General features: G+C 48.8%; 2 protein-coding genes across 3 annotated transcripts in view; both read left to right on the top strand.

Moving 5' to 3' along the window:
* Positions 1-83: 83 nt before the first annotated feature.
* Positions 84-6506, top strand: LOC111159994 (chromosome unknown C5orf52 homolog). The gene is made up of 3 exons (XM_022522728.1): positions 84-304; positions 2558-2666; positions 6153-6506. The coding sequence occupies exons 1-3, from the start codon at positions 84-86 to the stop codon at positions 6348-6350; spliced, it is 528 nt and encodes a 175-aa protein (XP_022378436.1). The 3' UTR covers positions 6351-6506.
* A 13253-nt stretch (positions 6507-19759) lies between these two features.
* The window catches only part of LOC111160054 (oxysterol binding protein 2), a 158690-nt gene continuing 155393 nt past the window's right edge, over positions 19760-23056 (top strand). For both annotated transcript variants that reach the window (XM_022522859.1, XM_022522860.1), the window contains exon 1: positions 19760-20436. In XM_022522859.1, coding sequence (XP_022378567.1) covers positions 19760-20436 — 677 coding nt within the window. The remainder of the gene's footprint in view (positions 20437-23056) is intronic.

The following is a 23056-nucleotide window of genomic DNA, read 5'->3' as shown; positions in this document are numbered from 1 at the left end:
CCCAGGGATTCACTCCGCGTCCGCGCCCTCGCCCTCCGAGCTTGGCTCAGGCTCTGGCTCGCTTGGCCGAGTCGTTGTCTAGCATGGTAGACTCGGTTGCCCAGCAGTCCAGGCCCTCGGTCACATGGAACCTGGGCTCGCCATCAGTTTTATCGGCCTCCCAGGCGACCACCAGTTCCGGCACCACCCCGACCTGGGCCCCCCGGCACGTTAGATTCATCAGCCAACCCGAAATCCACGTAGCGACCCAGCCGCAGATCTGCTTCCTGCGGCCGCGGACCGCGCAGCAGCCGGTGCTCTTCAGGTTCCGCCTGGGTGCCCAGGGCTTTACCAGACCCCCGTTCCTCCAGCGGCCCTTGGGACCTCGGCCTTGGTTCCCCCAGTGCCCCGAGCACTTCAGAGCCGGGTACTCTCTTAAACCCCAAGCGAGCCAGGTTCCTTCCTAGTCCAGCTCCTCGCACCCTCAGGAGCCTGGGAACCCAAACGCCCTCAGCTCCGACTCCCGGGAGAAGCTGGAATTCCCATCTCGTACCTGCGTATCTTCAGAATCTTCCCGGAACTTCAGTCTCTCCCAGGATGGACGTCGCATAGCCCGGGGGTCCCCAGTGCCCTTTGGGCCAGCCTTGAACTTCCTTAGATCCTAGCGAGGCCCAGGTCCCCTCAGGTCTGACATCTCTCTCCTCAACTTCTGTGTTACCCAGCAGTCCTGGGACAGATCCCCTCAGCTCAGCCCGAGTCCTCAAAGACCCGCAAATTCCCCTCCCTCCCTTCCATTCCACAACGCTGGCAGCATCCTCTAGGTTCCCATAGAGGCCTTGCGTTGAAAAACAATTTGGTTCAAAATGACCGTTTATTACTTGAAAGGGGGTATTTACAGTCACTGTCCCCCCTTTTAAACTTTTCCAGAAGTATTGGTAAATTTGGTGCATCGCTGAGTAGGTGAAGAGGATTTTATGTGTCTTTAAATATTTTACGTTTCTTTCTTTTTTTTTAAACAGGGTATGGGAGACGTTTTTATGTGAGCATCTCCTTTTTTGTGTGTCAGCCTTTTTATTTTCATGCCTTTGTTGTCAGAAAAATGTAAATGGGAGACCGAGGATATTTGTTTATACTACTCTATAAATGTAAAAATATTCATAAAACCATAGTTCCATTGGCTGAAAATGAATTAGAAAAAGATTTCTTTAAATCCTTCAAAATGTTTTAAACTTTAAAAATTGTCTATTTTGTCCTGTCAAAGTAGTACACACTTATTATAGGAAAACCAGACAGGACAAGCAAGCAAAATGAATGGCCACAGACAAACACTGTTAACATTTTGGTGTATATTCTTCCAGGTCCATTCATATATATGTACTACAACATGGTGATACATCTCTTGGGGGAAAAATCTGTCACAAGAAATTTCACTGTTGTGTTACCTACTCCCCTTCCCCTCCCCCTTCTGCCCCCAACACATGGATATCTGTTCTATTCATGACTGCACAGTATTTTATTGTATGGCCTAATTATAATTTATTCCATTGCTTCCCTATTGTACATTTAATTTACAAATATTAGGAAGAGAATATGAACAATTATTTTGAAATGGGCAAAAAATTTAAAGGTACATATTTGCAGAACCGCTTCATGGTATAACTAAATTATCAAAAAGCAAAAACCTGGCATTATCCATTCTTTTTTTTTTTTTTTTAAGATTTTATTTATTTATTTGACAGACAGAAATCACAAGTAGGCAGAGAGGCAGGCAGAGAGAGAGAGGAGGAAGCAGGCTCCCTGCCGAGCAGAGAGCCCGATGCGGGGCTCGATCCCAGGACTCCGGGATCACGACCCAAGCCGAAGGCAGAGGCTTTAACCCACTGAGCCACCCAGGCGCCCCTGGCATTATTCATTCTTGACCAATTCTTCATTTTGGCCAAATTTTTACCTCTGGTTTCACCTAGGGCACCTGGCTCCAGTCCATACCTCACCCAACCCCTCCCATCCCATCTTAGGAAGTCTCCTCAAACCTCTTTCCACCACAAACTTCCCTCACTTTTCTAGACTTCTTCCAAACCCTCTTCCCTTAGAATTCCTTCTTCTCTTAGGATTCCCCTATTAACCAGCCTAACCTCCCAGCCCCCTTTTGCCCTGCTTCCTCTGATCCCTCCCCCTGCCAAGTGCCAAGCACGTGCTCCCCACTTAACCCCCATCAAATTCGTCCCTTGGCACCCTACCATACAGCTTTTGCTCTTCTTTGAGACCCCCACCTCCCATTTCATCATATTTTTCTTCTTAAGCTGTCTGCTTCTGAGGACAGTTCTTTTTTGTGGACTGCTGTGGGCCTTTCAGGATGACTTTTCCTCTCAGCATCCAGAAAATACCCGTTTAGTGCATATTTTCTGCAAGAAGCAGCCTAGGCCTACTCCCTGCTCCTCTGACAATTATGACAACTGTGCTTCTCCTAAGAATCCTGGGGAAGCCTCAGTCACTCCCCTCGGACCCCATCAAATCAGTCCCTGTCCTAGCCTGGGCCCCAGCCATCTCACCCTGTGCCACTTTCCCCTCCCACTTCCAGCCTAATGAATTCTAGTGAAGCAGCGGTGAAAAAGTTTTTACCCAAGAGTAACTTATCTCGGGTGATTATTCGTGACAACCTCAGTGCACAACGAATCTATGAGATGGAGGTAAGGTCATCAAAGGTTTTGCATTAGAAGGTGTTAGTGGCTTGACCTATGTTCACTTTACTCTCCCCAGTAGCCTGGGCAGGGGTGGTGGGGAATCACAGAATTTAGAGGCGATAGGGAGCTATCAAGGTTCTCTAAAGCAAGTCCCATTTTACAGAGGAGGCAACTAAGATTTGAGGTTACTGCTCTGCCCCAGGTGTCACAGATACTCCTGGGCTGAGGGAGCCAGGAAGAAGGATTCCATCTTTCTTGGTGCTTGTGGCATTCCCCACCCCCCAACCCTGCTCCAATCGTGTTATTTCTTTAGGGGGTCCATGAATGGATTCCTACTATCTCCTGTAGAAAGGGATCTTGGGTCTTGGAGTTTGAAGTGGCATCAACACTCTCTGGTCTGTTTTTTCCTTCAGGGATTCCCCCCCATTACCTGGAGGAGCACTGAGGCCTTTCCCCCTTTCTGCTTATGGATAAGTAGGATTGGACCTAAAAGCCTGTAGAAGAAGGGATGGGAAAACAGTGTTGTCAGCATACAGACTCAGTTTAATTCATTAAATGCATCCTTAGAGGCTGCTTAGGGTAGGCACCATGTTGGGCACTAGGAAGAGGCGATGGATTGTGAGAATGTACTCATTTCTTCAAGTGGAGCAGGAAGCCCAGATTTGAGTTGCTGCCCCCTCCCTTTTTTCCCCAAAGATTTTATTTATTTATTTGACAGACAGAGATCACAAGTAGGCAGAGAGGCAGGCAGAGAGAGAGAAGGAAGCAGGCTCCCTGCTGAGCAGAGAGCCCGATGTGGTGCTCGATCCCAGGACTCTGGGATCACGACCTGAGCCAAAGGCAGAGGCTTTAACCCACTGAGCCACCCAGGCGCCCCTGCTGCTCCCTTCTTGACTCTGTTGACCTCCCTCCATGTTCAGGGCCAAATCTTGATGGGACTGTGAGATTCTGACATTAAAATAGTAGAAGAGGCTCAAGAGATGGTGCTAAATCCTCTTAAACGCCAAAGAGACCAAAAGAAGAACAGGGGTCTGGGTGTTCCTTCCTCTGCTTAACTTCAGTGGCATGGTGTTGTGGAAAGAGAATGGACTTGGCAATGGATGAGAGAGCTTTGTGTGACCTCAGGGAATGACATTTCCTCCAGGACTCCCTTTTCTCGTTTGTAAAATAGGATCTATTAGGATCCTCTCAGTTGTAGGTGACTCAAACTGAACACGAACTAGTACAAGCAGAATAGAGAACAACGTGTTTACATCATCAGGATGGATAGGGCAAGGTCACCAATAGAGGAGCCAGGGACTCCAGTACCATTGGAGGTGTCTTCCACTTTCCCTTTGCATCTTTTTTCTGTGTCTTTGTGCATGTTGGCATCATCATCAGGCTGGCTGTCCCCGGTGAGCATGGCCACAGGAAACCCTGGCCTGTAGCCTAGAAAGGAAATGGAGTGCTTCCACTCTTGGCCCACACTGGACAGATCCTGGAGAAACTCCAGTTGGCTCAGGGTGTGTCACTGGCCCATCCTTGCCCCAGTCAGTGTGGCCAGGTGGTGTGGGCTCTTCTGATTGGCCCAGGAGGGATTAGCCAGTTTCTATCACCAGCAGGGGAGGGGATGTTCTATCCCTGGCAAGTGGGGTGAGGATCTGTGAGATGCTATAACTGGAGACTCTCTTGAGGTGCTTTATATGAACCAGAGGGCTGTGCCCCCCCTCCAGGCATCCAGAAGTTCTCCTTTTTTTTTTTTTTTGAAAGATTTATTTATTTATTTGACAGAGAGATTACAAGTAGGCAGAGAAGCAGGCAGAGAGAGAGGGGAAAGCAGGCTCCCCGCTGAGCAGAGAGCCCAACGAGGGGCTCGATCCCACGACCCTGAGATCACGACCCAAGCTGAAGGCAGAGGCTTAACACATTGAACCACCCAGCCGCCCCCAGAAGTTCTCCTTTTAAAGCTATATTGAGCCCTCATGTGTTTTAGGTATTTAACATCCATATGTACTATGTATTATGTATTATTATTATTATTATTTTTAAAAGATTTTATTTATTTATTTGACAGACAGAGATCACAAGTAGGCAGAGAGGCAGGCAGAGAGAGAGAGAGGAGGAAGCGGGCTCTCTGCAGAGCAGAGAGCCCGATGTGGGACTCGATCCCAGGACCCTGAGATCACGACCTGAGGAGAAGGCAGAGGCTTAACCCACTGAGCCACCCAGGTGCCCAATGTATTATGTATTATTAATAGTTCAGGAAATTGAGGCTCTGAGAGATGGAGTAACTTCACTAAGGTCACACAATGCATCACTGTAGATTTGCAAACCTGGGTCTGACTGACATCTTCCCTGAAGAGTAAAGACTGTCTTCTCCTTGTTTGTAGACCTGGTGACTTGCTAAGGGCCCAGCCTGTAGGAGCTCAGTGGGTGGGACGCCCAAGTGGCAGCATGGCGGTGTTTCTGTCTTGCTCCCAAAAGTGCTCACGTGAGGAGAAGAGGCAGCTGTAGCTAGCCACTGGTTTCTCAGGACCTTGACAAGAACCCCTAAGACCCTGTGTCTTGGGAATCATCTGAGCACACTCTGAGAACACACCCACCCTCCCCCTTCACTCCTTGTTCCCAAGATCCACTTAGGTTCTTGGCTCAGGCTTTGTTCCCTTTCTCAGATAATCATGGCAACCCTGACTGACCTTCACGGAGCTCTCCTTTGTTTACATGGTGCTGGGTTTTGAGAATCCGCAGGAGAGTTTGCGAAAATGTCAGCTCCCAGGATCACCTCCCACCTGGTTCTGTTTTCACATGCGCATCCTTCGAAACCCAATCCCAATTTATAAGTCAACCCTCCACGAGGCTTTTTTCCATATCTCCCTTCTTGGAGCTCTGTACTTCCTGTAGGGATGTGTCACTCTCTGCCTCACTTAGAAGTGTTTGGGCACGTGCCCGACCTTCCTATGTTGTAGTTGCTCTGAAGACCCGCGGCTGATTTTTTTAGTGTCCATTTCACAGCTAGCTGTTTGGAATAAGCAAATGAGTGAGCAAGATGAAGGATGTGCCTTCCTAGCGCTTACAGTCTTGGAGACAGGACAGAAATGATATGCTAGACAAAATAAATGAGGTCCGTGTGATGTAGGGAATGTCAGAGACAATGTGTGGGAAGCACTAAGTGAGTCCTAGGGACATGGTGATAGGATCTAATGATCCTTCCCCACCCCCTCAGCTCTTTCTGACCAGTTTTCCAATAGAGATGTTGAGGTCCAACGCAGGCTCCTGGGCTGCAGACTGTCAGAGGTACCATAAGGATTATGCAGTTCCGTGCCCACATTTTACAAAATAGGGAAACTGAGGCTCACTAGGAGTCAATCTATTTAGGGAATATTGAGTCCACCCAGCCCATTTTCCACCGCCCCTCCCCCATCAGCAGCACAGGTGTCTCGCTTTCTGTGAAGTAGCCTCTTCATCCTCACATCAGCTCTGTTTTGTTTTTTGTTTTTGTTTTTGTTTTTTAAGATAAGAGCCTCAGACAAGACCAAGAGAAAGATGAGCCATTTGTATGACCACCTGAAGAAAAAGTTCATGACAGACCAGCTCAGGAAGCTGGGGCGCTGGAGACGAGAATCCATGACCATCCAGCAGTACCTGGATAGCATCCGCCTGTACAAGGTCCACTTCAAACTCCAGCGTAACAAAAAAAGCCAGCCACCCTAATCAAGGTGGAATGATCTGCCCCCCAGGTCATGACGATGAGAGGCTGTGGGCGGTGGTGGCAGAAATCGCCCACCTACACCACCGTAGAACTGCAATAAAATGAGACCAGCGGACCGTGGAGCGCAAAAGCCCTCAGCAAGTGTAATACTCCTTGCCCTGCCCCACCACTCCATCCGTTCTGGTGAAGGCGATGCTGACGGTCCTGTAGCTGCCTGATTGGGAGGAGGCCCAATCGAGCCCAGGCTTCCAAGGTTAAGGCCAAGATCGAGCTTTGGTACCCATGTGTCTGAAGTGAAATGCCAGGCCAACTGTCCTGGGACAGGGTGTAGTACCTTAGATGGGAAGGATTCAGTAGTGCGACTGGCTAGTGGCGAGGGGTCAAGGTGAGGCATTGGACAGACCTAGGTTCAGTGCTCTATCTGCCACCCATCAGCTGTGTGACTTTGTAACCTCTCTGAGCCTCTGGTTCCTTATCTAAAAGAATGGGGTGGTAGTGAGGGAACTTGCCTCCTGGAGCCGGTGTGAGGATGTGGAGTGCTTGGGCCAGGTCCCTTTGTTGCAGATGGCTCTTATCCTGATGGCTCCCGATGGCTTTGGCATTGCCAGTCCCCACTTCCTGGCCTGCCTGCTGTCCCGACTACACCCTGACAGTCCCCACGTTGTCCCTTTACATGCACAGGCCCCTCATCCAGCATACCCCTTCAGCCCCCCAGGGCTCTCAGGAAACTCTTCATTCTTCAAAGTTTATCTCAATGCCATTTTCTGCACAACTTTTTGGATCTCCTTCTGCTTCCTGCCTGCCCTTCCACCAGCCTCCCCTGCCTTTGTCACATGGGTTTCCTCTCCCCTCTGAACTTGGATTTCCCAGGGTGGCTTCGTTCTGCCTTGTGTGGTACCCATTTGGGCATTTGTCCTAGCCCCTAATTAGATGGTACAGTCTTTGAGAGCAGGGACCAAGGATCCTCCAAGATCCAGTCCAGGCCTCTCCCAGGACACTTCCCCCACCAGGCCTCAGTAGAAAAGGGCACTCCTTGCTGTGCCCACACCTCTGTCTGCACCGAGTTTGTGGTTCACCATTTCTTGTTTGCTCAGTGTCTCCCTGACCTTAATGGTGAGGGTGCTGACTTACTCATCTGTAACCACAATGCCTAGTAAATGGAGTTGACACTGAGTGTTTTCTGAAGAAATGACTATTCCCCTTTGTATTATAGCTTTAGCACAGGGCACAGAGCAAGAGCCTAGTTTATATGTTTTTTAAGTGAATCAAGTCCCCTCATTTTACAGATGAGGAAACTGAGGCCCGGAGAGGTGACTTGATTGGCCTAGGGTCCTGCTGCAAGTCAGTGGCAGAGAAGTAGAAGCAAGTTTCCCGACTGCCATGGAGCGGTCATTTTGCATCGCAGCACCTGCTAGGTAAGGACCTCTGTCCTCTGGGCGGCTTTTGGAAGGCTTCCCCAGGAAGTCCTCACTCTACCTGCTCCACATCTTGCCTCTCTCCAGGCTTGCTGCCCAGCAGCAGGCTTTCCCCTAAACGGAATAGCAAGAGCCTGATCTGGTTCATGACGTTTTTCTTTCCCTCCTCTATGGTCTCCGTTTGAGAACTGGAGTGTGCTACTTTTCAGTGGGGGTGAAAATTGTCTTTTTCTAAGCTCTTGTCTGTTTTCTTGGCTGATCACAGCTGATTAGAATAATTGATTTTAAAGATTTACCATTTATCATACAGGCAACGTGACCACATCTGTCAAAAACCTCTTTTGGTAGATCAACCACTGCTAGCACTTTGGTGTTGTTCCTATCTTGGTGTATTTGTGTCCTTTCAATAGGTATTTTTCCTTGACCATCAGCCAGTGTGCCAGGAAAGGGGAAAGGCTGTGGGGATCTTGGAGTCTTCAGAGGGCCCACAGAGCAGTCCCAGCTCCTCTTTCTCTAAACTGTCCCTGGGAGATCTGCCTACCTCCAGGATCTCGCTTAATGCAGCTTCCCTGAGCCTGACTCCAGTCTAACCTCCAGCCACATATGTCTTCCCTGGTGGCTGGCCTTGGCGGCGGGTCTTGGCGTCCTCATACTGTGGCCCAAAGGAATGGGGGATCCCCTGGGAGTGAGATGTTAACCTAATGGGGAGTCACTTTTATAAGTCACCAACTCACCTCTGATTGTGCGGACTCTGTCTTCCCATTTTTGCATTAAAAACTCTGGGATGTTGCATTTAAGCAGGGGACAAGCAGCGATGGAATTCTGGATAGGCCGCCCAATTTGTTGGGGAGGAATAAGAAGACTAAAGGGAAGAAAAATCAGCAAGGGAAGAATGGAGGGGTGAGGGATGGGAAGATATTATTCGAGAAATAGAATCTTGAAGCTAAGGAGAGGTTTAGAGAGTCTAGTTCGGTGGCTGCTCTGACACATGTGCGCATGTGCAAAACTCTCAGTTCAGATGAAGTCTCACCCAGAAGCCCATTCCAGTAGTCGAGACTATCACCGTATTAACATTTATTCAGCACTCCTGTGCCAGGCACAAGGCTCAGCTCTTTTCAAACATGATTCTTTGAACCCTCCCAGCAACAAAGTAGGTAATTTTATTAGCCCTAATAGGTAAGAAATTGAGACCCAGAGAGTAAGAATCCCACCTACGGTTGGGCAGCTAGAAAATGGCAAAGGCCACCATATGCCTATCTCGTTCTGGAGACCATCTCCTAACCACCATGTGTTAAGTTCCCCATCTTTATTGCTCTCGTTGGAAGTGGAGGGACTGGGACCTAGAGCCTTCTGGAGCGTGATTTCACGGGTGGTGTTGCAAAGGCCTCTGCTGTAATGTCAGCTGGACAAAACCCCAAGTCTCCTTTCTACCAAGTGGCTTAGAAGACCGTGTCAGTGATCCTGGGATGGAGATAGGCTGTTTAGGGAGGGTTAGGCTGGGTTAGGGAGATCTAGATGAGGGGAATGAAGTAAGGCACAGGAGTCCCTCCTACTGCCCATTAGCTGTGAAAAGATGTTCTCAGTTTCACCCTTGGGAAATCCCATGGAATATCCTTTGTGTCTGAAGAACATGCCAAGGGCAGGGACAGATAAATGATACTCTTTAAAAAAATTTTTTTAAAATTCAATTAATTAACATATAGTATGTTATTTGTTTCAGTGGTAGAGGTCAGTGATTCATCAGTCTTATATAACACACAGTGCTCATTATATCACGAGCCCTCCTTAATGTCTATCACCCAATTACCCCATCCTCCCACCCACCTGCTCTCTGGCAACCTTCAGTTTGTTTCCTATGATTAAGAGTCTCTTTGGTTTGTCTCCCTCTCTGACATCGTCTGGCATTATTTTTTCCTCTCTTTCCCCATGATCCTCTGTTTTGCTTCTTAAATTCCACATATGAGTGAGATCATCTGATAATTGTCGTTCTCTGATTGACTTGCTTCGCTTGTCATAATACCCTCTAGTTCCATCTACATCTTTGCGAATGGCAAGATTTTATTTTGATGGTTGAGTTGTTTCCATTGTGTATATATACCGTATCTCTTTACCCATTAGATGAATGCTACTCCCTTTTAAACAGATCAAGTCTGTTTGAGCACACCTTCAATTCTTGCTGAAAATATATTTCCTCCCCTCCTGCCCTATCACCACTATCCCCTATCACACTTCCCCTGTCACTACTTTAGAGTACTTGGAAAAACTTCCCAGTTTAGAACACTTGCCAGGGACACAGTGGACCGTGTTTTCCTTCCCTCTCCAGAATTTCTCCATGCCCTGGAACAAAAGGAGGGAAGTTCTATTTACTGAGCACCTGTTAGATGCAAGGCACTTCATATCTTACCTCATTCAGTCCTCACGACACTTGTCAGGTAGTGTGCCCGTCCTACAGGTGAGACAACCAAGGCACAGAGAGGCTAAGGAATTTGCTCAGAGTCAGTAGGTTTGAGCCAGGCTGTGAGACGCACAGGGGACTCTCTTTCCATATCATCTGGTCACTCTGGTGATCCACAGCCCCACTGTGAGCACCAAACTCAATTCCAGCCATTTTTGGTGGCAGAAACAGCTCCGTGAGGGAGTCCCGTGTTGTGGACCTGTTCATGGCCCTGGCCCCTGACTCTCCTCCACAGAGGTCAGTGACATGGCAGGAGTCCTGGATGAGGAATCATTCCCCTCATGGCAGGCCAGGGGCAGTGGTTTCAAAACCCTAGCAGGTGAGTGTGGAGCAGGCTGCCAAGGGGCTAGGCAGCTAGAACTCTAGCCATAGCTTGTCAGGGAGCAGGGGAGGCAGCTAGCTTCTCCAGCTGCAGTGAGGAGGAAACACAGAATTCTTACATATCCATCCCATTAGTCTACCCATCCATCCATCCATCCCTCCATCCATCCACTCAACTCTCCATGTGGCCCTTCAGCATACAGTCCGAACACAAAGGAGGAGGAACTAGTTTTCTTGTTGTCGTGATCCTCAGTTTTCCTGATCAGTGTGGGGACATGGGGTGACCTGCTCACTGGGACTGCCTCTGCCTGGATTCACTCTGACCTTGGGCAAGTCACTTCTCCTCTCGGAGAGTTTGTGGGGCTGAAAAAACCTGAGAGCTGCCTGCCTTGTTGTGCAGGTCACCTGGGCAGGTAAGGAATTCATGATGGATTTGGGACTGGATCACAGGACGATGCCACTCATTTGTAAAGTGGGAGTGGGAATCCTGTCTCTCATTGCCTCCTGGGATTGTAGGGAGGAGCCCACTGGATAAAAGCGGTGGGAAAGCTGTCTGAGGCTAGAATGTCCCAGAGGAGCAACCCGAGGCCCTGGCTGCTGGGCCAGGACAGATCCCACAGTGACCACAAGGGGTCAGCAGACACTTGTGTGTTTAGCTACCATCTGCGGGAAGGCACAGGCTTATGCGCTGGGGTCCGGGAGGGTGGCCAAGTCATTTCATTCCTGGGGACCCATAATACAAAGAGGTGGGGACGTAGCCCAGTCCGGCTCCTTGTGGAATCCAGAAGTGTTACTCCGGGTGTTAACAGTACAGAGCCTGGTCCAGCTGCTGACTTTGGAACTCTGCCGGGCTCTGAGAGCTGAGGGGGCAGAGCCAGGAGCTGGCCTGGGACTCCCTACACCTCCAAGTAAACTTCCTTTGGGCTTTAGCTTTCCCACCTGCAACCTGGTGGCTGATATGGGCACTTACTTCCAGTTCTCAGATCCTGAGATGTGTCAAAGGGCTTGGCACGAAATAGTGCTCCCTAAACACCAACATTTGAATGGATGGGAGAGACTCCCGCTCTGAGCAAAGCCAGCCTTATACAAAATGATAATTTAGGTTGAGTTTTGCTTTACTCATGTATTTATCACTTGGCAGAATGATTCCTGATGAGATCATTTCAGCCAGTGTGCTCCTCTTGGGAGCACTTTCAAGGTTCCACCGCTGGAGTGACCCCCAGCGAGAAGCTTTGTGTGACGGTCTTTCTCAATTCTTCCTGTCAAAACTGACTCAAATTCCCCACCCTCGTGAAGCTTACATTTGAACGTCTCTGGGGGGAAAAATGAATCAGATGAAAACCCTGGTTGTTGGTGGCTGGTGCCTCCTTTGGGCTCTACAGAGAGAATTATATGGGCTGTATCTGCCCTGTTCAACCCTTCGGCCACTGGAAATGCTGCCCACAAGCCTGGAAGGCTGCCCATGTCTTCATTCCTCACTGCCGCAGAAAGGTCTCGTTTGTCTGATGGATGTGTGCTCTGTAGCAGGATGACTCTGAGTCAGAATCTTAGCTCTGTCTCTCAGGAGAAAGTTATTTTACCCTCCCCCTGACCTTGGAGCTTTACTTTCTCATCTGAAAATGGGAATAATTGTGGTACCTACCTTCGTAGTGAGCTCATTGAGCTCACACTCAGTGAGCGAACGCTCACATCAGCAACCTGGCACGAGGCCTGACCCCTTGCTGGGTATATGTGAAGGGGGTTGGGGTGTAATTGTAATTGTTGTGATGTAATTGATGTGATGACATGTAAACCTTGAGAGGGAGCCAGGTGCAGGAGAGTGAGGCCCCCTCCTTTTGCTCTGAGACCTTGGGTGGCATATATCCTATCTCTGGGCTTTGGCGGACTTCTCTCTTCCCTCGGATTTCAGTTAATCCCTCAGGAGGAAGAGGTTGGACTGAGATATACCCATAACCCATTAGTCAGTGAGTGCCTGGTGGGAACGTGGTCATGGAACAGTGGTCAATCACTGGGGCCCCAACCAGGCCTCCCTCTGGTAGTTCTACTGGGCGAGTACACAGGCTCTGCAGGATTAAATGGTCACAGGGAAAGATGGGTCCTTGGCTTTGTTTAAAAAGCAAATTAGAAGGCCAGGAGCATCTGAGCCTGTGGAACCTAGCTTTCCAAACTTATTTGCTGTAATTCTTCTCAAGAGCCAAACCTCATGAATTCTCTCTCTTCTCCAAAGAGGCCTCTTGATTTTCTAGTTGGAATCTCTGCTCCTACTGTTTACCCTGCGAGGGATACAGCCCTCCCTCCTCTCCACTTGAATTCAGCTCAGACCCTTTAAGGGCCTGGTTTCTGGTCCACCTTCATGAAGCCTGCTCTGGTGTGAGCTTTCCCTTCCTGGATGAGATGCGCCCCACCCGTCTCGCATACCTGGTGTTATCGTCCTTCACCATATTCCCTTCATTCTCTAATGGGACTGGGAGCTCCCACTGGCAGGGCCTGGACAAAAGGAGGCTTGGCTGCCCCTTTCTTTGTGAAATTTGCATTATGTACCACTGACCATATTCTTTGGAACTCCCGGGTCATTTCCCAGATGTTTTCTGTTTTCTTTTTCCTTCTACTGCCTCAGAGATTCATGTGCTCTGTCACTGAAGAATCATTGACTATCCAGAAAGATTTTTTTTTCAAAGATTTTATTTATTTATCTGACAGAGACAGAGATCACAAGTAGGCAGAGAGGTAGGCAGAGAGAGAAGAGGAAGCAGGCTCCCCACTAAGCAGAGAGCCCAACTCGGGGCTCGATCCCAAGACCCTGAGATCATGACCTGAGCCCAAGGCAGATGCCCAGCGACTGAACCACCCAGGCACCCCCAGAAAGATTTTCAAACACAGCCTATGATTTCTATCACTCTTAAGCAGAGGGCAAATCAGAGGTTGCTAACCAATAGTCCTCTTGGGGCTGACAGTGTGGGTGTTGAATTTGGTCTATGTTTTCCACTCTTGAGGTTAAGCACTTTGGGTGCAGTATTCAAGCTCTGATTAGCAACAGCTCCTACCATGATTTTTGACCTAAAGTAAAGTGCACTTACTCCCTGGCCCCTGAAGACAAGTGAGTTTGTGATAACCCCAGAGTGCGAGAACACGGGTTCCTTTAAAATAGTTAACTAGTTTCTACAACTTTAAACTTGCTCTTTATACAAAAATGAAATATACAGTCAATATAACTAAATGGGAACTGCCCTCTTGCTTCTCTCTGGGACCACCAAGTTAACAGTTTTCTCTGCATCTTTCCAGAAATGTTCTAAGATCACAGGTCCTTAAGATGACGTTCATGATCTTCATAAACTGTACGTAATATGTTAGATGTAAATGCTGATTTGTATATTTTCTAGGTTCCATCATCATCTTATGGGGGTCCACAATCCCCCCCCCCATTTCCCCCACACATTAAGACCACTGACTTTGAGACTTCTAGTTCAGGATGTGCGACTAGCACCCATGTTGACCTCTCCTCTTTCTTGAGACCCCACTGAAATAGAAGTATAGAAAATTCAAAAAGTACTAAACACTCAAGAGCAAAGAGAACTAGGAAGAAGACCTCACTCCACAAATATTCCTTGAATTCCTATTATATGCTGAGTCTGCTTCTAGGCCCTGATGGTAGAGCAATGAAAGAAAAAATTCCTGCCATCCTGGAGCTTACATCCTAATAAGAGGAGACAAATAAACCAAATAAATCATTTAGAAGGTGACAAATTCTGTGGGAGAAAGAGAAAACAGCCATGGGGGCTTGGGAAGGCCATGTTGGGGGGTGTTTCCATTTCAAAGAAAGGTGGATCATTGGTGAATGAGAGATTTCAACAAGTGCTTGGAATATGGAAGAAGAGGAGAGCTCTGGATGAATGAAACAGGTGAAAGTAGCAGCCAAGAACATTCTCTTAGCCAGCTAAGGAGGAGAGGGGAGTCAGCTGGCTTGAAAGAACGGAGGGAGGCTTTGGACTCAAAGTCAGCAGGTTATAGAAGAAGGGAGGAAGGAGGAAAGAGAATGAAAATAGATTTTATTCCTTAAGCTAGTTAGTAAGAGTCACCTCTATTGTGTCACCTCTATTATTTGTAGGCCTTAAACATATTTTTATGATATTCTTTTGTATCTACTTAGCATAAAATAAACTCACACACAACCTGTGGAGATGGGCCTTTGGGGTGGTGGATACCTGCCCCTAACCACTGTCCTACCCTTCTCTACACTCAAGTTTCCAAAGTGCAGGTAACATTTCTCCCAGGCAGAAAACAGGATGGCTTTTCTCTAAAGAAATTGAATTCAGTGTGTCAGGTCAGCTAGAACTTGCAGTGTGGATGTTGGTACCATAGAATAGAGGCCTCCTGACTCTGCTATTTATGATTCTGCCACACGGGGCTTCTAGCTGGGTATTCTAATTTAGCGAAAGGACCAGAGGGAAACCAGACCTAATTGTATAAAAGCAGAAGAAACTTACATCAACTCATTTTACAAGGTATTTACTAAGGGGCATACAACCAGAAAGCGGCCAACCTGGGATTTGAACAGAGGCCTTCCTTCCACACTTGTCTCTTAGCTCATATATATCCTTTCCTGGGTAAAAAAAATAAAAAAGACACGAACTACTATGAATATTTCTATCTGTGCCCACAAGCTTGTAAGAGAATGTCTGAATTTCAAAGGAAGACCAATGGGAACAGAAAGTCCTGGGTTTGTTGTGATCAATCGATCGATCGATCGATTGATTGATTTAAATAGGCTCCCCACCCAACCTGGGACTTGAACTCACAACCCTGAGATCAAGAGTTGCATGATTTACCAACTTAGCCAGACAGGTGCCCTGAAAGGCGTGTGTTGTTACCCAGTTAGCAATGTGACTTGGGCTTGACCACAGGTGTAAGTGGTGGCTGTGACCAGCTCTGTGGCATAAGGTTGGATCAGCTACTCTGGAGTCTTCCCATCCACAAGGGCCTTCTCTGATTGTCCCTCTTTAGCTTTTCCCACTCCTAAGGTCTTCAGGGGCACCTGGCAAGGCTTCTTTTGGGGATGGGAGGCAGGTATCTGGGGTCAGGTATGTCTGGTGTCTCTATTCTCTTATGACAGGTGGACAGGCTTTGGGGCTAGAGAAACTTTTGTTTAAACCTGGCTCCCCATTTGTCTTTGGTGTGACTCTGGGCAGGCCTTTAGCTCTGTGAACCTTGATTCCCTCTTATAGAAACATGGGGGAACTTAACAGGTTGTTGGAAAGGTAGGAGGTGAGGTTTGAAAAAGGCCCAATATTTGTAAAACAAAGGCGTTTCGTGGTAATTTTCAAACGTACACAAAAGCAAAAGCCAAGGAAACAATATAATGTATGCATGTGTACCCATCACCTGGCTGGGACACTGTCAACCCCTGGCCATTCGTTTTTCATCTGCTCCCCACCCACCTCATTTTTTAAAAAGCTGTATTATTTGAAAGCAAATCCAAGTATCATATAATTTCATCCAGAGGGAAATCAGAATGTATCTCTATAGATAAATCCTTTAGAAAACACAATACCATTCTAACACATAACAAAATTAACAATTTCTTAATATTTCCTAAAATTGTCCCTGAAATACATTTTTTGCAACAGGTTTGAATCAGGGTCCAAAGAAGGTTCACATACTGTATCGGTTGACATGTCTCTTAAGTCTTTTTAAAATGGATAACATGTTTCTTTTCCCACCTTCCCCCCCCCCCCATAGGCCATGTATTTATTGAATACATGGTCATTTGGATAAGGGTTTTCCTATTTTATGAATTTGATTGATTGACTTCTTGGGTCACTCAGCATGTTTCTCTGTCTCTTCCATTTCTTTTATACCAATCAGGCTACAAGCTGGATACAATTCAGGTTTAGGGGTTTTTTTTTGGAGGTAAGAGGAGGGGAAAAGTACAAATGCTTCGTTTGTGTTTCCTACTGGGTTACATCCAGAGACACATAATGTCCTGTCATTGCATTTTTGGCGGTGGCAGATTCATCTGTAGATTCAGCTGACATCAGTCTGCTAAGTCCTTTATGAAGTTCCCCCATTGACCCCATCACTTAAAAGCTTTGATGATCACTGTCTGGACCCATTATTTCATTTGGGGTTGCCAAAAGATGACATTTCCTTCTAATTTTGTTATTCCTTCTCATTTATTAGCCAATTCTTTAATAAAGATTTCTCCCTCATAAACTTAGTTATAGAGGGTTTGTATAAGAAAGGAAGGATACAGACAATATCAGTTTTCAGAATAATGAACTGGTGTTGGTCATCAAAGGCAACCAATGAAGTTTTGTTTCTCTTTATGTAACTTTAGGAATTTGTGGGTCTAATTTATGGATCTTCAAATATTTGATGTTTAGCCAGTTGTAATAATTCTTTTGGATGCTCAAGTTGGCCTGTTCTCGGCCTGTGGGAGCCCCTTTCAAGTTGGCTTCTAAGTCTTTAATGGCCTTTTTACTTTCTGGGGGTGACAAGATGTCTCAGGCAGGCTAATCTTGCATATTTTCTGCCCCAGACTTGGAGATAGCCATTTCTCCAGCAGGTGGAATCTGACACTTTAAATTTAAAAAATCTCCCAGGAGGGGCGCCTGGGTGGCTCAGTGGGTTAAGCCGCTGCCTTCGGCTCAGGTCATGATCCCAGGGTCCTGGGATCGAGTCCCGCGTCGGGCTCTCTGCTCAGCAGGGAGCCTGCTTCCTTTCCTCTCTCTCTGCCTGCCTCTCTGCCTACTTGTGATCTCAGTCTATCAACTAAATAAAAAAAAAATAAATAAATAAATCTTAAAAAATCTCCCAGGAGATCCCAGTGCCCAGGAGACCCACTTTCTGTAGGTTATAGGGTATTCCCGATTGTGTGGTGTCCACCTAGCTCCCTGTTTCATCTCCTGCTCTGGTCTTTCAGATATGCTGAGCTCTTTGTTGTTTCTCCGACAAGATGTTCTCTCCTGTTTGAGGCTTTGTACATGTTGATTTCTTTGCCTTGAACGTCCCTCCACTCCCTGCTCTCTGACTCAGTGCAAACCTTGCCCTTTCTGTGATACCTTCTTCACTCGCTCTGGCAGCTGCCTTAGAGCCTATTATCCATTTGTTGCAGCAGTCAAAACATATCATTAAACTTTTAATAGTTGGCTTCCTTCCTTGGGGTTGCAAACACATCTGGCACATACATAGCCAGTGCTGAGCTTTTCCACTGTTGTGGCTGTTTTCCAAGCCTATAAACCTTGGTCTCATCTCTCTGCTCTGGCCTCTGTTTAATTCATTTCATGAAACATTTCACAGAGCACCCCTCTAGTTAAATAACTAGAGAATACTTACTGAGCATTTACTATGCCAAATGTGCTTTACATACATGATTTTATTACTCTCAACTGGTGAGGTAGGGATTATTATCTTCATTTTACAGATGAGCAAGAGGAAGCTCAATGAGGTGGCTGAAGGTCCTATAGGTAGGGAGTGGCTGGGCTGGGATTTCCGTAGTGGATCTGATGCCCAGAGCCCAAGATTTTCTCTTTACATCACCATCCATCAAAGTGTGGTCAATGATCCACCCACATCAGAAACCCCTGGGGAGCTCATTAAAATGCATGCTCCCAGATTCCACCCCAGACCTACTGACTCAGAATCCCAGGAAGATGCAGATGGAAAACTAAATTTCCAATAAGCTTTCTTGGGACGAACTGAAACATTATTTTTTTGAATAGGTGAAACACACAGTTAAAACGTTCAAAAGGTTCAAAGGGTAGAAGTGAAAAGCAAACACTCCAACGCCATTCCCCAGTTGCCCAGTTCTCAGAGGCAACTACTTTTCCTTGACTCAAACCAAGACCATCTTTGTATTTACATGATATACCAAGATAGGTAGGTCTCTGCATTCCCGAGCTCACAAAAATCTGCAGGTAAGACCGCTATTCAGGGCTAAGTGTCCCTGTAAGGGGTCCCAGAGTCACCAGAAAAGATAGCAAGGAGTTCTGTTTGGGGAATGTCTGCACCACCTGCACCTTCCAGCCTGCTTGGCTCAGGCTATCACTTTGTGTAGGAGTCTGGTCCCTGCATAGGCAGTCTTGTCACAAGTAAAGATCAGGAAAGAACAGTGGGCAAAAGGAGAGTAAGACACATTAGGATGGGTAGAGGGGAGCCAGCACAGAAGTCTAGAAAAGGAAGGATCTGGGTGGGAGGACCAAAGTCAACATTTCCACTTGTATACCCCGTTATTTGTGGTAACCATCGACCTTTAGGACAGTCTTTAAAACATTTAACCTTTCTGGGATCACAGACTTCTTTGGGAATCTCATGAAAAACGTGGACTTTCTCCCTAGAAAAATGCAGACACATAAAACTCTGCAGGCGATTGCAGAAGCCTCATAGACTGCCAGGCAGGATTACCCAGGGATATCCAGGAGGTCCAAGTTAAGAACTCCGCTTTTAGATGTCCTTGTTACACCTAAAAAGCCCAGTTTACAAAAACTCTTTCTGTACTCGTTTAGAGAGCCTGACTATGCCGCGACTTGCAGCCAAGTGCCAGGGCATGAACTCGAGGCCAGCTTGCTCAGGAGGTGGAGGCGTTGGTGACTTCGGCCATTGAACCTCCTCTTGGGGTAAGGACCCACAGACCCCCATGGGGGGCGGTGGGCGTCCTCCGCAGCTTTTAGCGTCATCCGCCTGGGCCCCCGAGCTTCGGTCGCATTTCGTGGTTTCTGAGCGCGGCACCTGCTCCCCCACACCGCGATCTCCGGGGTTTCGGGGAGCGAACCCACCCCGGACGGAGGAGCGCCGGCACCGAGACCTGCAGGCAGAGCCGCGCTGGGAGCCGGCGGGCTCCACATTCATCATTGTTCCCCCAGCGCCTGGCACGGGTTGGAGCGCAGGCAGAGAGGGTGGCCTAAAGCGCACCGTCCCTTCCGCGTCGCCCGCCCGCGAAGCTCTAGCGCCACAGGTGTTTCCAGGGCGCCTTCCAAGGGCCAGACCTGAGCCCAGCGCTGGCGACGCAAGGGAGGGACAAGTGGACCAACTCCGGCCCTCTGCGCGCGGGGAGGACAACAGTCGGCGGGCGCTGGCGGCTCGGGGCGCACGGGGCCGCGAGGGGACCTGCGCGCGCCCCCGCCCCGTGCCGCGCGCTCGTGACGGCGCCCCCGGCCCCGCCCCCGGCCCCCGCCTCCCGCTTCCCCCTCCCCGCGACTCGGCCGCGCTCCGGTCGGCGGGCTCTATGGGGAAAGCGGCCGCTCTGTGCCGAGGCAGCGGCTGTGGCGGCCGCTCCCGCGGACTCTCGTCGCTGTTCACGGTTGTCCCCTGCCTGTCCTGCCACACGGCGGCGCCGACCATGAGCGTTTCCACGCCTGGCCCCGGGCCGGAGCCCAAGCCCCAGCCCAAGCCTCCGCCCCAGCCTTTGCCGAAGCCCGAGCGGCAGCCGGTGTCAGAACAGGTGCCGGAGCCACTTTCTGAGCCGGTGCCGAGATTGGAGCCTGTGTCTGAGAAGACGTCTGAGCCAAGGCCAGAGTCCAGACAGGGAACAGAACTGCTGCTGGGTTTGGGGCGGGGGTCAGGGCCCTGGCCAGAGTTGGGCTCAAGTGTAGGGGCTGGGACCTGCCCCAAGGCCTCATCAGAGCAGCTGCCGGCACTGGGGCCAGTAGTGGGGAGTGCGCCCTGGACCAAACCCGAGCTGGGGTCGCTGGCGGTGTCAAAGCCCCCGCCCCTGCTGCGACCCGGACAGGCCAAGGCGTCTCTTGGGGTTCCAATGTCAGGGACTGGCACGACCTCCACGGCGCCCAAGGTCTTACTGCCTCTGGACAGCTTCAAGGGCTGGCTGCTGAAATGGACCAACTACCTGAAAGGCTACCAGCGCCGTTGGTTCGTGCTCAGCAATGGTCTGCTGTCTTACTACAGGTACGCGGGTGCCACATTGGGGCATCTGAGGTTGGAGGGTGGTGATGCTGCCCTGATGGTGACAGAGGTTGTCTAGGGGTGGAGGACACTTCCACTAGCCGAGGGATGTTTGGGAACATGGACTCTAGCAGGAGAAAAAATATCTCTGACCAGCCTCTGAGGGCTGGGGGCCCTGACCACCACACCTCCCCCACCAGCTTGGGTTTAAGGAGTGAGTGGGGAGGTGGAGTGAGAGTGACCTGGGGCCTCAGGGCCCCTCTGGTCTTGGTGGTAGTGGAGCCTCGCGCAGCCAAACGGTGTCAGTTCCCCAAAGTCTTTGATTCTGGTTCAGGATCTAAGGTCATCGTGTTAGGGATTGAGGGGAACAATCACCTTGTTTGGTCCTTGGGACCCACTGTGGAAAGGACTGATTGTTCTCCCTCCCCTTAGCTGGTCACTTAGTTTATTTTCCACTTTTCCTGACACCCCTGGGGGCCAGGCCTTGGGATGGGCACAGAATTCCAGTTGTATCAGATACAGCGCCTATGTTTTAGGGACCCATCCTAGCATTCTGTGGAGAACCAGAAGCAGCCCACTGCCACCTTCCTTATCGCAGAAGCAGCATGGGATTCAAAATTGAAGTCCAGTGGTGAGATAGCTAGCACTGTCTGCCCGATGAAAGGGAGAAAGATACCAGAAGCTTCTCTCCTTTCTTAGGCTAGTGCCTTAGAATGTTTACTGGGGAGAGTCGGTTTCAACTTTGAGATCTCAGATCACTCTGTGCCATTTGTTCAAACCTGAGCCAGCATTAGAATTCCCTGGAAGGCTTGTTGAAACACCGAGTACTTGCCTCTCTGCCGAATTTCTGATGCAGTCTAGGGGTCTAGGAGGATCCAAGCTTTGGCATTTCTCACAAGTTCCCAGATGCTGCTGCTCCAGACCACAGTCTGAGAAGGACTGCTCCATTGTCTTTGCAAACAGGAGGGCCCTGCCTTGCTGTCTGGTGCAACGCAGGTCACTTCCGTGACTTCACTTGGTCAGGCCGTATCCCTTCAGGTCACTCACTATAGGGTTTGTAGGATCCTTCCTAGCATTTTTGGAACGTAGCTTCTGGAGGATTGTTGAGTCTATGATGCCCTTGATAATTGGGGAACTCCATTGAATTTAAGCGATGGTTCCTACTCCAAAACGGGAATCACTGTCATTAACTCCTGGCAGGGGAGAAAAGTGACAAATATTTCTCCTGTGCCTTTCTCATGTGGTATCTTGGTGCCCCTCAGCTGCTCCCTCCAGATCACACAGAACATAGCGTTCTTATAGTTAGGCAACCAAACAAGAAACGATTCTTTTCCAAAGGGTGTTTTTATCCCACTTACCATTCTCTGTTAGGTGTGTAAACATTTCAGCAAGACATGCAGTGGTAGGGATCATCAGCGATTTGCTATAAATATGCCACTGTCAGCTGTGGACTGGCTACACTAGCAATGGAGAGAGAGTCTGACCTGGGCCTGTTTTACTCCAGGCTCTGTGCCTGTCCCAGATCTGTGTCCTAATGCCCACTCATGCTTGAGTTCGCATTGTTGAGTTATCTGTGTTTACCAGGTACTACTAACCTAGAGGGGTCAAGGTAATGTTTATAAGGGTCCCACATTTCTAGTGGAAGTAAAATCTGACCCCATGCAATTTTGTTTTGTTTTATTCTAATTGAAAGAGCAAAGAGGTCCCATTTTCTTTTCTCTAAAATAACTGTGTAGACAGTTGGCATTTCAAGGTTATCTCAAAGGTGCAGATTCTCTGGGCAACAAGAAAAATTCTTACTGCTTGCTGATAAGGTTGTGAGGACAGATACTGGTTTGAGGGGGTGGAGGGGGGTGGGAGCAAGTTTCTGGTGTGTGTGCTTGCACAATCCAGCTCTGTAGCTTTGTTTTTGGACATTTCTAGGCTCCAAGGTGGGCAGAACTGTGGCTTGACTTGTCTGGGTAAAATGAATGATTCCCTACATTAGGACAGCCCCGTGCCATCATAGTCCTACATGTGTCTTTCCATGAAAATGTCCTCATTCCCATTTTAGAGGAAAGGAAACCGAGGTCGAAGGAACAAACCTTCCGCACCTCGTCCAGAGGGTCCTCCCTCGCGGGAGGCGCCCAGATGCCTGGGGAGATGAGTCTCCAAGTGCAGAAGAAGCCCTTCCAAAGTGGAGCCCAAACTTCCACTTCTTCCTTGCACTCTTGTTGCACCTTCTGGAAAACCCTCTGGGCTGCCCTCTGTGCTGGGGACAGAGCACCCTCCAGGCCTGTGGCTCATAGCCCTGATGGCAGCAGTGTGGGGTACGCGGGCTCTGTCTGTGCCCGGTGCTGTATGTGTGTGTGCTGTGTGTGTTCTCTTCTTACCTTGCCTGGAATCCCAGCTCTCAGAGGTTCTTTTTTTTTTTAAGATTTCTTTTTTATTTATTTGACAGAGAGCAGAGAGAGAGTGAGCACAAGTAGGGAGAGCAGCAGGCAGAAGGAGAGGGAGAAGAAGGCTCTCCACTGAGCAGGGAACCCGATGCTGGGCTTGATTCCAGGACCCCGGGATGATGACCTGAGCCAAAGGCAGACCTTAACCAACTGAGTCACCCAGGTGTCCCTGGGTGGTTCTCCAA

Source organism: Enhydra lutris, unplaced genomic scaffold (assembly GCF_002288905.1).
Source record: "Enhydra lutris kenyoni isolate GAN:26980312 unplaced genomic scaffold, ASM228890v2 scaffoldscaffold73, whole genome shotgun sequence".
NCBI classification, from domain to species: Eukaryota; Metazoa; Chordata; class Mammalia; order Carnivora; family Mustelidae; genus Enhydra; species Enhydra lutris.
This window is presented reverse-complemented; position numbering and strand designations above follow the sequence as displayed.

Coding starts and splice junctions, on each gene's coding strand:
- LOC111159994 (XM_022522728.1), top strand. CDS start 84: ATGGTAGACTCGGTTGCCCAGCAGTCCAGGCCCTCGGTCACATGGAAC. Junction 305..2,557: donor CAGCAGCCGGTGCTCTTCAG/GTTCCGCCTGGG, acceptor TCCCACTTCCAG/CCTAATGAATTCTAGTGAAG. Junction 2,667..6,152: donor AACGAATCTATGAGATGGAG/GTAAGGTCATCA, acceptor TTGTTTTTTAAG/ATAAGAGCCTCAGACAAGAC.